Source organism: Monodelphis domestica, chromosome 2, assembly GCF_027887165.1.
Source record: "Monodelphis domestica isolate mMonDom1 chromosome 2, mMonDom1.pri, whole genome shotgun sequence".
Classification (NCBI taxonomy): domain Eukaryota; kingdom Metazoa; phylum Chordata; class Mammalia; order Didelphimorphia; family Didelphidae; genus Monodelphis; species Monodelphis domestica.
Genome location: NC_077228.1, coordinates 283696478 through 283713134, shown reverse-complemented (window position 1 = coordinate 283713134; position 16657 = coordinate 283696478). Strand labels below are relative to the sequence as shown.

The window sequence follows — 16657 nt, the reverse complement described above, 5'->3', positions numbered from 1 at the left end:
CAGGGTTTTAGTTTAAGTGCCACCTCTATTTGTGAAAATTTTTCTAGTGCCCCTTCTTTATCTTTCACTTAACAAACCTGTCTGTGTTGAATCTACACCTTGAGAGCAAGAGATTGTTCTTCATTTTTGTATTTATTTCTTGTCTGTATCCCTGAGTCTGGAGATATAGTAGTCTTTTATTTGAGTTGTGTTGAACAGTTAAATAAAAAAGTGTAAAACACCGATTGTGACTAATAATACATAACTCAGTGTTAAAAGCTAGAGAAGTTAGAAGTCATCCATTCTAAGCAAAGTACATTGCAAAGGATAATCAGTTTAAGTAAAGCTATCTATATCTGGTTAGTTTAGTATATTAAAACATCAAGTTAGTAAGGCAGATCTGCAGGTGGTGTTCATTAGATTTAGTTTGCTATGTCCCCAGAATAGTCTGATAGTGTCTCATGTGACTTGCATAACTTATTGCCATCTCTCGTACAAATTATATAAATTCATGTGTATGACCATAGGTGAGCCTGGATGAAAGGATTTGAAAAGATCAGTGTAAATTTTTACCTCTACTTAAAAAAAAAATACAGTTCAGCATGTTCTTTTATTTTAGTTACCAATTTTTCTATGTAACATAACTATATAATGACATTATAAATATGTAATATGCTTATCCAAGAGAAACAAATTCTCATATTAGCTATGTTCAGAAATCTGTCTTTTTTTCCCTTCCCTCCCACCCATTTCCCTTCCCCAATAAAGCAGTTAATATGATATAGGTTTTACATATATCATTATCTAATACATATTTCCTTGCTCATCATATTGTGGAACAAGATGTATTGCTTATACTAGAGAAAAATTCATGGAGGAAATTAAGTGAAGAATGATATGTTTCAGTCTACATTCAGACTCTGTTCCTTCTATGGTAGTGGATATCCTTTTTTTTTTGTCATGAATCCCTTGGAGTTGTCCTGGATCCATGTCTTGTTGATAATAATTAAATCATTCTCAGCTGATGATTATACATTATTGTTCTATTAGTTGAGGGCTAGTAGTTTCATCTCTATTATGAGAATGCTGATGTTGATGCTAAAATTGCATTTTAAAGTGCTGTCTAAGCTTGGATGCATGCTATGTAATGCAAGAGTCTGAAATTCATATGTACTTATGAGAGCTGATAACACAGTATTTATTCAATAACACTACTGGTAAATTTAATGAAAGATAAATATCTTAGCCAAATAGAGTGATTAGCCTTGGCAACTGAAGTATGAATAGAACCCTAATTAATTTGCTGTTTCTTCTCTGATATAGTTAGCTAGTTCTTCCATATTTAGAGCACATACACACACATCTCAGTGTTTCTGAAAACTGAAATATGTATATATGACCAAGGAGTTTTCCACCATAATATCTAGAGCTCAGTATGAAATAAAATTTCTGAATTTCAAATGAATACTTAAGTAACAATAATCAGATTTCTGAAGGATGAATACATGCAGAAATCAGAGTGAATTTCTGTGCCAGCATTTGGCACCTCCATCCCTCAGTGTGTGATGGTGAAATCACTTTTAAAGACTGGTGTGTGTATATATATATATATTAATTTAAGGTCGCCAAGGAATTCAGCTATGTAATTCCTAAATGAAACACTCAAGTCAGCTGCCAACTCTTTTTATGATGTTTTAATTACAAACAGGAGGAAGGAAGTATTAGACGGAGAGGGAGAGAGAGGGAGAGAGAAGAAGGAAAGGGGAGAGAAGGAAAGAGGCTTAAATACCCACTCTGCTCAGGATGAGCCAAAGCAGGCTTTAAGGCCCTGGATAGCCAAGGCAAGGAAAGAGATCAGTCCTTATCACTCACGTGACCAATCTGGAGAAAAAACAGTCCACTGGCTCCTCCAACTCCAAGCACCAGCCTCCAACTGACTCTAGCCCTCTTCACAGGAAGTCCAGAGAACTCCAGAGGCTGTTCTCTACCTTACTTCCTATGTCTCCCATGTGCCAATGGTGGCTCTAGCTTTACCTCGGACCTCCCAGAGGTCTGTCTTTTTTTTTGCACATGTCTGCTGAAGGCCATATTCTCAAATAATTAAATCTTGAGTTTGCTGCAGCCCTTCCTAATCATGTTACACTGAGTAGGGTCCTGGAGATTGTAGTTTCCAAGACCTGATTCTGTTATTCCAAGTATCTCTATTGTTATTGATCAGGAAATAGCTAAATCTGATCTTCTAAAGAATGGTCTGAATAGGGTGGAATATTGAAATTCACAAGTGGTAAAGAAGACATTCTGGCATATTAGAATGAAACCTGGACCTGAAATCAGAAGACCTGGTCCTTTTCCTGAATCTGCCTCTTAGTAGCTGTGTCACTGACTCAAGTCATTTCACCTTTGGAGGGTCCATTTTCTCACTCTAAAGATGAGGGCTTTGAACTATGGACTTTTCACATTCCATGGCTTTTTGAAAATGCATTGACCTCTGAGCATATTTGGGAACTAATATTATTTCTCAAAAGTTCTTTCACAAAAGGCCTTAGCCATTTTCCTTCCTCACTTCTAGTCTTTGACCATCATTTTATTACATTAAAGGCTTTATGGTTTTTCCCCTGCCCCATAAATAGGAGTCAAGGTGATTGTTTCATGATATTAACAATACGAGAAAATGTTTAAAGGGCTTGAAACAGACAGAATACAGCATTCACCTCATTTGCCTTATTCAATGTTGTAGCTTGATTATTTTAATCATTTAAAAAACTTAATATTTTTATATTAAAGCTTAGTTCTCCCCTCAACTATTGGAAAAGGAAATATTTAAGTAATTCCCAGATTCATTATCATAGTATAACTTTACTTGTTAAAATCCATTTCCCATGCCTGAATTAGTTTTTGCTGTAAGCCTTAGAGTTGTCTATAGTAGAGGTAATTCTGGGTATACTTTGTAGAATTAAGGGTTAATAGATCCAACATGCATATGGCAGTATTCTTTTATGTAAATGAATACTGTCATCATGTTACCATAGTGTCTTCTCTTTTTTTTAACAGTTTCATTTCTAAGGATGCATTCAGACATTAAGACTGCACAGAAATTTAATATTGAAAAGTAATTCGAATTAACCAAGTGAAAGACAAACCAAATCTTCAAGTCTGATATTTTTAAGGATGATTATGATTATAGTTATCTCATGTGGATATTTTTTCAATCTAGAAGCCTATCATCAAAATGAAAGACAAGAATAAAAGAAGTGTAGTTATCTTTTAAAATATTCATCATTTGCTAGTACAAACTTATACTAGGTTAATCAAGACTTCTTTTTCTAAATTAAGCACAAGGTAATTAAAAAGCAAAAGCTAGTTTTTCTGTGTAAAAGTTTTATTCTTCCCCACCCCCTCAATCCCTATATATCTATCCAGTGTGTATATGGCAGATATCAATTTTTAGTCAATCTTCTTAACAACTTAGAACTGTTGCAAGGCATCTTATCCATTCCTGATTATATTGTAACTATACTTCCTGTAAAATGACATTGTGTTTAGGGTTTCCTTTGGGCCAGTATTTTTGAATGCTATGTTGCAAGTATTTTAAGATCAAGTGAGATGAGTTTATTTAGACTTTGAGGAATCTAAAACAAAAGCTCTACATTTCACATGTATAAAATTGGATTCCACTGTTTGCCAGTGAGTGTTATACCATAGTGAGAGTTTATGTGAGAAGTGAGTAAATGTATTTACTGCTTTTCCAGAAAAAGGCCATTCATTGCTTTTCTATTTTTATTTCTTAAAGTCAATTGGAATTTTGTTTTTCTCTTCATTTCTATGTTGATTAAAGATTATTTTTCATTACCTTTTAAGAGATTTACAAAGAGATTTACTAAGATAAATCTTAGTTTATCAGCATCAAATCCACTCTCCATCCCTTGCCATTCCTGCCTCAAATCTAAGTGGTACAGTATACAACATCCCCGAGTTCCTGTGTGGGTTTTTATGCCATATGGCAGGTTAGCCACTTACCACAGCAGATTTATAATAGAGGGGTGGGAGAACAATGTGCAGGAAAATATTAGTGTGATCTGCAGATTTATATATTAGAAAATAAAATTAGAAAAAAATTCTATTGTGCTCTTTCACTTGACAGATGTCTGTGGCAGAATGTGAGGTGGTTTTGTATTTTCATTGAGCTAGTTCTGTTTTTCTTTTAAAAATAATAAAGGAAATGGTTTTAAACAGTTATGTGCAAGGTGTTACATTCATGCATAACTTGCTCACCAAACTCTCCTCTCTCTGTAGATTTTTGAAGCTGTGCTGTGTTTCTTATGATAAAGATCTCAGTACCAATTAAATTCCTGAAGACCTGCCAGATCCTATTGGCTAAAATGGGGATTTGCCAGGCCCCAGGTTCTGAGTTACAAAGAAGAGGCAATACAAATATGACTCAGTGAGTACTGAAATATTAGGAAAAAAGACAGGCAAAAGACCTTGAATGGATAAAAGATAATTCATTCTGAACTATTTATGGGAAAGAACTTTACAAATAAAATTCCTTGTTTAATTTCTATAAAGCTTATATACCTATAAACAGAATTAGTGTTTACAACTCATGAATGTGGAAGGCATGAAGATTTAACTCTGAAATTTTCATTCTCCTGTATTTTATTTTTTAAGTTTAGTGAATGGATAAGTTTTAGATCATTTTAAATGTTGTATACATAGCTAGCCTCTGAACTTGTTCTGTTTGTTGTTGATAAGAGGCACAAATAAAATCTTTTCTAATTACTTTAGCCTTTCAGGTCATATTGTTCTATATAGTTTGAGTAAGTCTGAACTGGGAGATAAGCAAGCATCACAGTTTTAACCTAAACGAGAATCATGTTTCATCACCAGTGTGGTATATAATACATAGAGTAACTTAGAATAATTTGGAGAGAGGATAGCTTTGATTCAAAACTTTGATCTTAGCAGGCACTGAATACTTATCCAAAGCAAAATTCTAGGGGTTGTGGGGAAAATGTTAAAAAAAAAATAGAAGCCAGTTTCTCAGCTTTAAGGACTTTATAATTTTAGTCTAGTTAAAACATAAGATGTTACAAATGACTTAGACAATTTAGCAACATATTGATGAAAATTAATTATGAAAGCTAGAAATGTATATGTTTAATGGGATTCAAAAAGGAATAGAGCAAGTGCATTTTTAAAAATAATATTCATGCCTTCCAAGGAATCTAAGATGGGATAGTAACAGAAGTAGGATGTCCCAATTGTGGCAACAGTATGGGGACCACATTTAGAAGAGATTGTAGTGGGGGGGAGTAAGCAGGCAATCTGGTAACTTTGGGATCTGTCAGCAGAGAGGGTAAACCAAAGATGTCAACTAGAGAAAATACAGGATTCATAGCCTCAGTAGGCACCTTCTTCTTCCATTTGTTCCCTGCCAGGAATGGGGAAAAAAAAGAGAAAGAGAGAGCTTCTCTGAAAAAGAAAGGGGGAAAGGAAGAAAGAGCCCAGAGATATGAATAGAAATCAGTCTTGGGATATTTTGGAAATCCTGTTTTCTAATATCCCAAATGATGGCTTTGTGCTTTTTGTAGTTCCCAGAAGTAGTTTAGCACTTCTACCAAGGATGATTTGTTATGATAAGCAAAATTGACAGTATGATAAAAATTGAACCCTTTCAAGCTTCCAAAATAATAATACCTACTACTTTGCATTTGTAAAGCCCCTTTATTTTTTGTGTACCTTTGCTGAAAGACTTATATTGTATCTCTGCCCTTCTCTGAGGAGTTAGACTCACCCAGTTCTCCTCTATTTAGCTCCTTTTATGCTAATGAAAATCCCCAATCCCATCCCCTTTTACAGAGTATGTAAGTATTGTTTGCAATGAGACATGAAAAAATTACCCTCAGTGTTGTTGACAGCCTGCCATTTTTGTCACTTCCTGTTGGAGTCAAGAAAAAGAGCATGATTCTTTGAATTCTGTGAATAGGAATTTTTCCATTCTGATTACTTGAAATCTTCTCCATAGGATTTCTTTTTCTCATTTCTATTCTCTTGACTTCTGGAGAATACTTTGGAACTGGCACAAATTAGCTATTTTCTTTAAGAATCTTCCCTGCAGAAAATTGTATTGGGAATATCTCCTAGTTCCTGACTCCCCTGTTTCTACTCTAATTGCACTCTTCACCCAAATAGGAAATCAGTAATAGAGAGGCTTTCACCAGTTCAGTGATGACTGATTTCTAGTGCTTCAGAGGCAATGACCAATGATGGTATCACCATCTCTTTTCTAAAGAATACAGAGGACCTGATAATCCATCCACCTACATTTGTGTATCACTTGAAATTTTCAAAAAGTAAAATATGCTAGTACTCTATAAGTTTTAAATTGAGCTAAAAGGAACAGTATCCCTGTTGTGTCTTAAATTATCTTTTTTGAGGGATCTTAATCTCTTTACCTTACCATGTGGTAGGTTTGTTGTTCTTATTTTTGTGCCAACTAATTACGAATGACAAATTAGTGAGTACTTTAATAAAAAGACCCCCCTAATCCAAAATAAAAAAAAGAAAATACTTCAGGGGCAATGAGGTGGCTCAGTGGATTGAGATCAAGGCCTAGAGATGGAAGGTCCTAAGTTCAAATGTGGCCTCAGATACTTCCTAGCTGTGTGACTCGGGGCAAGTCACTTAACCCCCATTGCCTAGCCCTTACCACTCTTCTGCCTTGGAACCAATACACAGTATTGATTCTAAGACAGAAGGTAAGGGTTTTAAAAAGAAAACACTTCAGAATGGCTAGTAACACTGATATAACTTCTTCCCCCCCGCCCCCCTCCCCTTTGCTTTGCTTCGCCAGGTTAAAGGAGTGGAGACTTCTATAAGACATGGATAGATGCAAACATGTAGGGCGGTTACGACTCGCCCAGGACCATTCTATCTTGAATCCTCAGAAGTGGCACTGCATGCAGTGTAATACCACAGAGTCTGTCTGGGCATGTCTGAAGTGCTCTCATGTGGCTTGTGGACGATACATTGAGGAACATGCATTTAAACACTTTGAAGAAACCAGACACCCATTGGCTATGGAAGTCAATGATCTCTATGTGTTCTGTTACCTTTGTGAAGACTATGTTTTGAATGATAACCCTGAAGGGGATCTGAAACTGCTCAGAAGTACTCTCTCAGCAATTAGGAGCCAGAAGCAGGATCTGTCTGTGAGGAGTGGTAGGATGCTTCGGTCAATGGCTTCAGGAGAAGATGTGTTCCAACCTCAGCAGGCTCCTCAGGGACAGCCCCAGATGCTGACAGCTCTGTGGCACCGGCGCCAGTGTCTGCTGGCTAAAGCGCTGAGGATCTGGTTTGGAAAGAGCACCAGAGGCCAACAGAAACTAGAGCAAAGAAAGCAAATAGAGGAGCTAGAGAAGAAGAAAGAGGCTGCAAGACAGCGGAGGCAGGAGATGAAACGCCGCCTCCTTGAAGAGCTGGCAAACACCCCCCCCCGGAAAAGTGCAAGGCTGCTCTCTCATGTTCACCAAGCGAATTTGATTCCCAGGAAGTTCAGAGAGATAGCAACAAGTTCCCCTACCTCAAGAAGAGTACAGAGCAGCAAATTCAAACCGTTTTATTCCATCCGCCGTAAGCCAATGGTGACTCCTGGTGTAACAGGTCTTCGGAACCTGGGTAATACCTGTTACATGAATTCTATCCTTCAAGTGCTCAGTCACCTCCAGAAGTTCAGAGAATGTTTTTTGACCCTTGACCTCTGTGAAACAGAAGAACTGCTTGCCAAAACAGCCAATGGGAAGGCTCAAATGTCAGGTAAATTGGCAAATGGATCTCCTGCTGATGAGTCGGCAAGAAATGACAGAATTGAGCCATGTAATAGGCAGGACTTACCCACTGGTTTGAATGGTGGGTCCTCCATAAATAGGAGCTTAGAACTAATACAGCCTAAGGAGCCAAGTTCAAAGCACATTTCTCTCTGTCATGAATTACATACCCTCTTTCGTGTTATGTGGTCTGGGAAGTGGGCCCTGGTGTCTCCATTTGCTATGCTTCATTCTGTTTGGAGCCTGATCCCTGCCTTTCGGGGTTATGACCAGCAAGATGCTCAGGAGTTTCTCTGTGAGCTACTGGATAAAGTACAGCAGGAGCTGGAATCAGAGGGAACCAAACGTCGGATCCTCATCCCCTTTTCTCAGAGAAAACTCACCAAGCAGGTTCTGAAGGTGGTGAACACAATTTTTCATGGGCAGCTGCTCAGTCAGGTAGGTTTCTTCATTCACCCCATCCCTGACACTGGTCAGGACCAGGGACAGCCATCATGTGATTCTTGTGAAGGCCTTGGGCAAGTTAATAGAATGAGAAAAGATCTGTCGTGAAATGGGCATATGCCACCTTGGCTTTTCTGGTGAAAACTACTCCCTCTTCCTGCCCCATTTGCCATATCACTAAATTTCAAATGTATGCCCATGATGCTAACATGATTGTTGTTATACATCAGCACTTCAGAGGATTGATTGCTCTCTCCCCTGCTATTGATTTCAGTCTGTGTCATATAATCCTATATAGTTTTTGTCCATCTTTTCCTGCACACCCCTTAGGGAATCCATTTCATGCACTAGATGCATACCATCTTTTTTTAATCCCTTACTTTCTATATTAGAATCAATACTGTGTATTGGTTCCAAGGCAGAAGAACAGTAAGGATTAGGCTTGGGTGGATTGAGTTACTTGCCCAGGGTCATACAACTATGAAATGTCTGAGGGCAGATTTGACCACAGTATCTCCTATCTCTAGGCCTGGCTCTCAATCCACTGAGCTACCACTGAGCTACCTAGCTGTCCCTTATGCCCCCAGTTTTAAAAAACATTTTATACCCTACTCAGGCTTTCTATCTCAGATTATTATTACATAATCTGACATATTTTATTTATTATGTATGTTATTATGTACATACATATATTATTATGTATACTATTTATGTATATTAATATATACAGGTGGCTTTCCTTCCTGATCCTTTTAGGAAATTATACAGACTTCTTTAGGAGCTCTAATCTCAAAATGGCTGGGAAAGAAGTTTTGCTAGACTGTTTCTCACTATACTTACATATGATCATAATCACAAACTGATAAAGAGCTAAGATATTCTAGCTAGTCCTCCCAGATAGAGGCTAGAAAGACCCCTGGGAAATGAGCAAACAAACATATATATAATGGCAGTCTTAAAAAAATTTTAGTGATATTTAGAAGAATGAAAACACACCTAAAGTATACCTAAAGAAAGTTTACAGATCAAAATGTATGTGTAAGCTTAATGCTTTAAAGTATCTATGAAAAGTAAAGTTAAATTTATATTTTAGTAATATTTTCCCATGAGAATTCACAAAAACCATTCCCTATGTCAAGCACTGGACTTGGACTCTGAAGAATTGAGCCTACCAGGTGAAGTGAAATACAAGAACCCTGAGTAGTTTACTTAAAATTGAGTTTTTTTATTGCTACTATAAACTTTATTAGTTTTTCTTTCCTTTGCAGAGGTATGGACGTGGAGCATATGGACTTTCAGATTTGCCCAATGTATTTGTTAGGAAAAGACTTTTTTTTCTTTCTTTTTTCCACCTTAAACTCTTACTTTCCATCTTAGTAATAATTCTAAGACAAAAGGGCAAGGGCTAGGCAAATGGGGCTTAGTGATTTGCACAGGGTCACACAGCTAGGAAATGTCTGAGGCCTGATTTGAACCCAGGTCCTCCTGACTCCAGGCCTGGCACTCTATCCATTGAGCTACCTAGCTGCACCTTTCTTTATTTCAAGGGATTGTTCCCTGGGTTGGAGAGGAGAAGGATAAACTCAGGAATGAAGCTAATATAAAAACAAAAGAATTCCCTATGTCATTTGTCATTTGTACTTTTGTAACACAGAGTATTAATACATACTTAGGAAGTTAATTTTTTCTGTGTGTCACTTGGTACTGAAATTTTAGCCAATACCCTTTTGTAGCAGAAATGTCTATCAGAGAAATAAGCCCCAGATTTTTTATCACTTTTGGGGGTTCTTTTTATGTCACATGTCACCAAAACAAAAACACAACACCTGGTTTGGAACAAGGCAATTTAGAAGACTTTCTGAAGGTATGAGCAAAATTTATACATATGCAAAGGAATAATATAATCTGCATATAACCTTTCATTTTTAGGTCACATGCATTACATGCAATTATAAATCCAATACCATTGAACCCTTCTGGGATTTGTCCCTGGAATTCCCTGAGCGCTATCATTGCATAGAAAAAGGGCTCATCCCTTTTAATCAGACTGAGTGCATGCTGACAGAGATGTTAGCCAAATTCACAGAGACGGAGGCCCTGGAAGGGAGGATCTACGCATGTGACCAGTGCAACAGTAAGTGACAAGTTCTGAATGGGGGGGAGGTAACTAACACAGCTTAGAAATTTAATATGAAGTGATCATAATGCCTTCTTTTAGCTAAAAGTAAAATTGTTGATATTGAACTGATATAAACCTTTGTCACACTATGAGTTTTTCTTCAACTTTTGTCCTCATTTCATTAAAGGCACATTTATCAACCTTCAGTAAACTTAAAAAAAAAAATTGGAGTGTTCCCTTTTGTAACATTCCCCCATAGGCTTCATTAGATTCCTTGAGAAAGGAGTTAAAGTATTGGTTCCTTATGAAACTTGGTTAATAGCTAGCATTTATATAGTTCTTTAAGGTTTGCAAAGTGCTTTACATATATATATATATATATATACATATATATATATATATATATATCAGCCTTGTGAGGTATAGGTGGTATTATTCCCATTTTACAGATGAGGAAACCAAGGCAAAGGCTGTGGTTTGCCCAGGGTCACACAATTAAAGTGTCTTGATGTTCAGGATTTGAACGCTGCTCTTCCTAAATCCTAGGCCAGCACTCTGTCTACTATATAGGTTCTTTTCAAATATAATTTTTCTTTTAGAGAAAAATAATTTGTTACAGAAGATGGATCCTTAGAGTAGGATGGGGTTGGAGGGCAGTGGAGAGTAATATCTTTGGAAATTAGTGTCCAAAAAATTAAAGGTAGGGACATTTATTACCTTAGACAATCAGGGCTTAGACTCCACTGAAATTCCAAGACATGGTAGGTTGATATTAAGTCTCTCTAACTGAAGTTCAGAATATTGGCATAAATTATTTCTAGTAATGGCTTCAGAAGGAACTTATGGATAGTGTAGTAGCAGAAATTAGAGAGAAGAGATGTCCCCTTTGAAAAATATGGGACTTGCCAGAGGGTGGGGAGGAGTTGAGGCAATAAAGTTGAGAAATTAAACGGAAAATTCAGGTTTTTAAAAACAAACTGGCTTATTTTCTGAGATTTTGTCCCAAATGCTTCTGAATAATTGATAGTTTTTCATAGGTCTTATAAGAAGGTATTTTCCCCATCTTAAATAATATTTTGATTTTTAAGTGAAATTTGCTCCATATGATTGCCAAGGCTCATATCATTTCCCCAACTTGCCTATTCATATTTGGTCTTTCAGCAATTTAAAAAGAATAATTTAAAAAATAACAGACAATGAAAAAATCTAAAAGTAGATTTGTAAGGCAAGTTTGCACTACTAGGTAAAAAAGCTGCTGTTATTACTATTTTAAGTATATTTTTGCATAATTTTTAAATCAGAGGGACAAATAATGTCCTTTAAAGAATTAAGAACTTAGTATCACTTTACTGGTTCAGAAAAATTAGTGTAGAGCATATACCTGCTTATTCATATTGAGTTGTGGAGGCACATGAGTTAAAAGTAGCCAAGACTGGAGCAGCAGTGTCTAGTTGCTTTCTTTAATAAAAGTGAATCACAAAACTTAAAGGGAAGGGGCACAGAACACATTTCTTGATGGTTTGATTTAGTCTGATTGACATGCCAGTATTGGACATAATGTATTAAGAAAGGAAGATTTTTATATTAACAATTATTTTATTTTTTTATTATTATTTTACTTGGCAAGTGAAAATAAATGTCAGGGAAGGAAACCCATAGTGAAAGGAAAGATGTACTGATCTCTTATACTGATCTCTTAATTTGGAGTTGTCCATTAATGCCAACATTCTACCTTACCCCTATCTGTATAGCTAAAAGAAGGCACTCAGAATTGAAACATTTTGATCAAATCTGAATTCTCTCTTCCTTGTGATAGAATTAAATTTTATTTTAGATGAAAAAAGACCAGTCATTGATTGTTATTTAAGTTATACATTGCTACTACTCAGTCAGAACAACAATTTAATTTTTCAGATTTGAAACTTTCTGGTTAATGAGAATGTAAAGTAAAGCCATGGCCCTGGTTGATTTTAGTCCATTTATTCCTCTATCCCTCACCCCTTCTACTACTACTGCTTGCTCTGGCAAAGGCATTGCCTGCAACTCCTTCATTCTGTTGTTTTCTTTAATAAGATCGACAGCAGTTCTGCTCATGATTGTGACAAATAACTCAGTTTGTAATGTTATCTAGTTATGATTTGCTACACTTAGTGTGGTATAGATATGTCATGCCAGCAGAAATGCAGGACTTTGCTGGCAGGGATACCACAGTAGCAGCTCAGAGACAATTGGCGAATACCGTGGGGAACTGCCCACTAATTTCACATCCCCCTCAATACAAATATTTAATTAAAAATGGCAGCAATCAATAAATGATTATAGAGATGACTGAAATTAAGATGCCCTCAGTTCCATACTTACCTCTTGAAATATTAAGAGTGCAGCTCCCTACATGATCCAGCAACTTTGCTTTGGATCTGGTCACCCTCAGCCAATCTGCCAACCTCACAGTGCTTTTATCTGGGGGGGAGGGGGGGGAGATGATGAAGATGGTGGTTGTTAAATTAAGTACAACACCAAAATACAGAACCCTATTCATGATGTAGACATGTTGAAGAAAGGTCTTATTTAAATGCTTTGTTAATTATGAATCTTTATCCTGACCTTTGCTATAAATCCCAGACTGAATTTTTCCTCCATCTAATTTCATTTATGCACTTATGTAAAAGAGCATCAGTTGAGAGCCTTTCTCAGTGAACATTTTGTGGACCCCACCATTAAGAACCATTACCTTAAAGTGTCATGTACTTTCTAGCTCGACTCCAAGGCAAACCTACTTATTGTATGATTGCATCATATATTACATGACATCACTTTCAAAAAAATGTCACTTCATGTAAAACTATGTTATGAGGCAGCTATTTCCATAACAACATTGTTGGAATTTTTAATTTATGGTTCCAGACCTATAATCTCATTGGTATAGTGATCCTCCCATGAGGAAATTCCATCTAATGCAGACTGGAAGTTATTCTGAAATTTATTGTCTAGAGGGTTGCCTAGAACACTTAACAGATTACCTAATTTGTTTAGCAGTATGTTAAGAGGAAATTTTTACTTCAAAACTCCTTGGCTCTGCAGCTGGCTTTCTATTTACTACACTGCACTACACTACTGTGTAGCCAAAATTTGGAACATTAAAAACTCAAAATTGGTCTTTATGGAGACCTGAAACCATAAGAGAATTTTAGACACTAGCTCCCATTCATGAATGAAGACATCCATAAAGCATTTGCAGTGACTGAGAAAACTAAAGAATCTAGAGATATGCTGGAAGTAGGGAGGGAAGCGCAGTTAATTTTTCTCCACAGGAATCCTCTAATTGCTTGAGCAAAGTTCTCTGAGATGTTTGGATTCTGTTCTGTTCCCATCTTCTCTCCTAATTATTCCCCCTCCCTCTCTATTACATTAGTTCATTATTGGGAGTACTCTTTCCACCAACAAAATCAAAACCCTTCCTCACTTCAGTAGATGGTTTCTTAAGTTGCCATAGATATGATAATGATCATTTTGTGGCCAACTTTTTGGTAGCAGGGGGAAATTCAAAGTGGTCCCTATACAAAAGTCTGTCATTGGGCCTTGGCTTAAAACCTTCTCCCCTAGCTTGTGCTTTGCTGGTATAACCTTTGATAACCTTTCTCCCAATAGGTTTAATTTGAATACTACTATAGTGGAGGATAAAATTTGTAACAATAATACATGTTCACACTATTATTTTGTGGTGTGGAAGTTTTATTTTATATAATCCTAATACATTCAACCACAATCTATATTCACATTTATTGTTGCCAGGAAATTTCAAAACATGTAACTTTCATATATAAATCCGCCCAAGTACGTAGTGTTACAGTGAGATTCTTTGGTGTCTCACATATGTGCTGATGCTAGATTTAAATGAGGGGGGATTGACTCCCTTCCCCAACAATATGCTGACTCAGTAAATGGTTTCTTTCATCCCTATCCCAACCATGTAGGCCGACGGCGTAAATCCTCTCCCAAGCCCCTGGTTCTGAGTGAAGCTAGAAAGCAGTTAATGATCTACCGACTACCTCAGGTCCTCCGGCTGCACCTTAAACGATTCAGGTGAGTGTCTCTTAGGAATCACAGGTACTAGTAAGCAATGGGAATTCCTGGTTTAGGAGGCTTTAGTAAAGCTGAGGTCCCTTCAGAGCTGGAAGAGAGAAAGTGGCCACTTTGAGATCCTTGAACTCCCTGTGGAATTCAAGGGAAATTGAAGATTTCATCCACAGTGAGTCTGTGTTGATGCACAGCAGGAGACTTACATATCTTCTCCCTTGGCTGTGTTTAATTCAACTGCCTGCTTTTGGTTTGTCTGCTCAAAGATTCTCTGAAATTGCTTAGGCTTTATGTGGAATCATCTCCAGGATAGAATGAGATAGGAATTTTATAGTAGATGAAAAGAAGAGGGGTAAAGTACAAAAGAATTATTAACTAAATAGTTTGCTTAGGGATTTCCATATTCAAAGCATATTCTGAACATTGGCTAATCTACATACATATGTTTTAGAAAGAATTTTATAGATGAGTATATATGCAGAAGTTGAATGTTCTACAAGTATACCTTTGTCTAGGATTGTGGCCATTTCCACTAGTGAAAAGAATTTTCTAGAATACTGATTATACAGTAGCAATGAAAAACCTAACCACTGGGCCATGGTCCAAGGCATCTCCATCCCCCAACCCCTACATTACATACACATACCCCTTTGTAAACATTTATCTGCTTTGCTTCTTGATGGAGCCTTATTTATTACATCCATATTCTAGGTGGTCTGGACGTAATCACCGTGAGAAGATTGGGGTCCATGTCGTCTTTGACCAGGTATTAACCATGGAACCTTACTGCTGCAGGGACACTCTCTCCTCTCTTGACAAAGAGACCTTTGCTTATGACCTCTCCGCAGTGGTGATGCATCACGGGAAAGGGTTTGGCTCAGGACACTACACAGCATATTGCTACAACACAGAGGGAGGTGCGTGTACCTTTTTCCAAGGTGTGGACACCATGAATTGTCAGTGTTCATAATATGTGTGCTTTCTTTGCCATTCAGTCCTATAAATTCTTCCTAATAGGGAAAAATCTCTCAAGATATATCAAATCCTTCAAAATCTAATGGAGAAGGGGGCAACTACATGGTTCAGTGCTTGAGCAGGTCTGGAGATAGGAGGTCTTGGGTTCAAATATGGCCTTGGACACTTCCTAGCTTTGGAACCCTGGGCAAGCCACTTAACCTGCATTGCCTAGCCCTTCCCACTCTTTTGCCTTGGAATAGATACTTAAATTTGGTTCTAAGTAAAATGTAAGGGTTGTTTTTTTTTTCATCTAATGGAAAAAGTCAGGAGGTTTCAGTTTCAGCTCTGATTTCTATCTACTGCTGACCTAAAGACCTTCCAGTTTCTCCATCAGAAATGGGAAGATGAAAGTATCATAGGACAAGAATCATAGACTCATAGGATATCAGAATGAAAAGGGATTTAAGAGATCATCTAGTGCAGGTCTCTAATTTTTTTGTAGACTAGGAAACTGAGACCCAGGAAGGTTAAGCAACTAGCCCAACCAAACATACATAAGTATAAAAGTTTGGAGCCTAGGATTTGATCCCAGACCTGGTTTTCTTTCCACTTCAACATTCTGCTTTGACCTCCATTTTCATGGTATAGACTGTTTCTAAAAGTATTGCCAAAGTATATGTCAATTAAATTTCTTAACTATATAGAGGAAAAAGATGTGGTTTTTCTGACTCCTGACCTTTTACAAGAATGCTTTGGCCTCCTCAGGCTTGTAAGAATTATAAATCAAAAGTAAAAAGCAAAAAATTTTAAATGTTACTTTTCACATCAAACTATTTTAAGTCACTAAATTTGTCAGCCATTTGAATATAAAAACAAATAACTGGGTGCTAGCTATGTTCACAAAATTGAATCTCAGAAAATTCTAAGTCTCTGTATTCAACCAATTCTTAATGATTTCTGGCTAATGAATGTAGCTTACGAATTGTTCAAAGCCCATTTGCAGCCTCTTTCTTCTTTCCTTCTCCCAGCCTCTCCCTCTATCCTTAGCTGTTTTACTACCAGTTAATACCATCTCTATAATAAGAAGAAAAGGGAGAGTAGAAATTAGTCCATTTGGTTCCTTATGTGCAGCAGCATTGCTATTATGAATTTTGATGGGGGGAGAAAGTTGCTAATGTTTAAAAAGAAATTTAGTTTTACTCATCTGTCCTCCATAAAGTTGCCTAAATTCAGGATTCTTCTGCTCCTTCCTTTT

General features: G+C 36.9%; 1 protein-coding gene across 18 annotated transcripts in view; it reads left to right on the top strand.

The window, feature by feature from the left end:
- USP49 (ubiquitin specific peptidase 49) overlaps positions 1 to 16657 on the top strand; it is a 166384-nt gene that overhangs the window by 142408 nt on the left and 7319 nt on the right. For 17 of the 18 annotated variants that reach the window (XM_056818218.1, XM_056818217.1, XM_056818214.1 and 14 more), the window contains 5 exons: positions 4273 to 4420; positions 6833 to 8243; positions 10179 to 10383; positions 14343 to 14451; positions 15157 to 15362. In XM_056818218.1, coding sequence (XP_056674196.1) covers positions 6861 to 8243; positions 10179 to 10383; positions 14343 to 14451; positions 15157 to 15362 — 1903 coding nt within the window. In that variant the 5' untranslated portion in view covers positions 4273 to 4420; positions 6833 to 6860. The remainder of the gene's footprint in view (positions 1 to 4272; positions 4421 to 6832; positions 8244 to 10178; positions 10384 to 14342; positions 14452 to 15156; positions 15363 to 16657) is intronic. The other variant, XM_056818227.1, reaches the window with a different exon arrangement.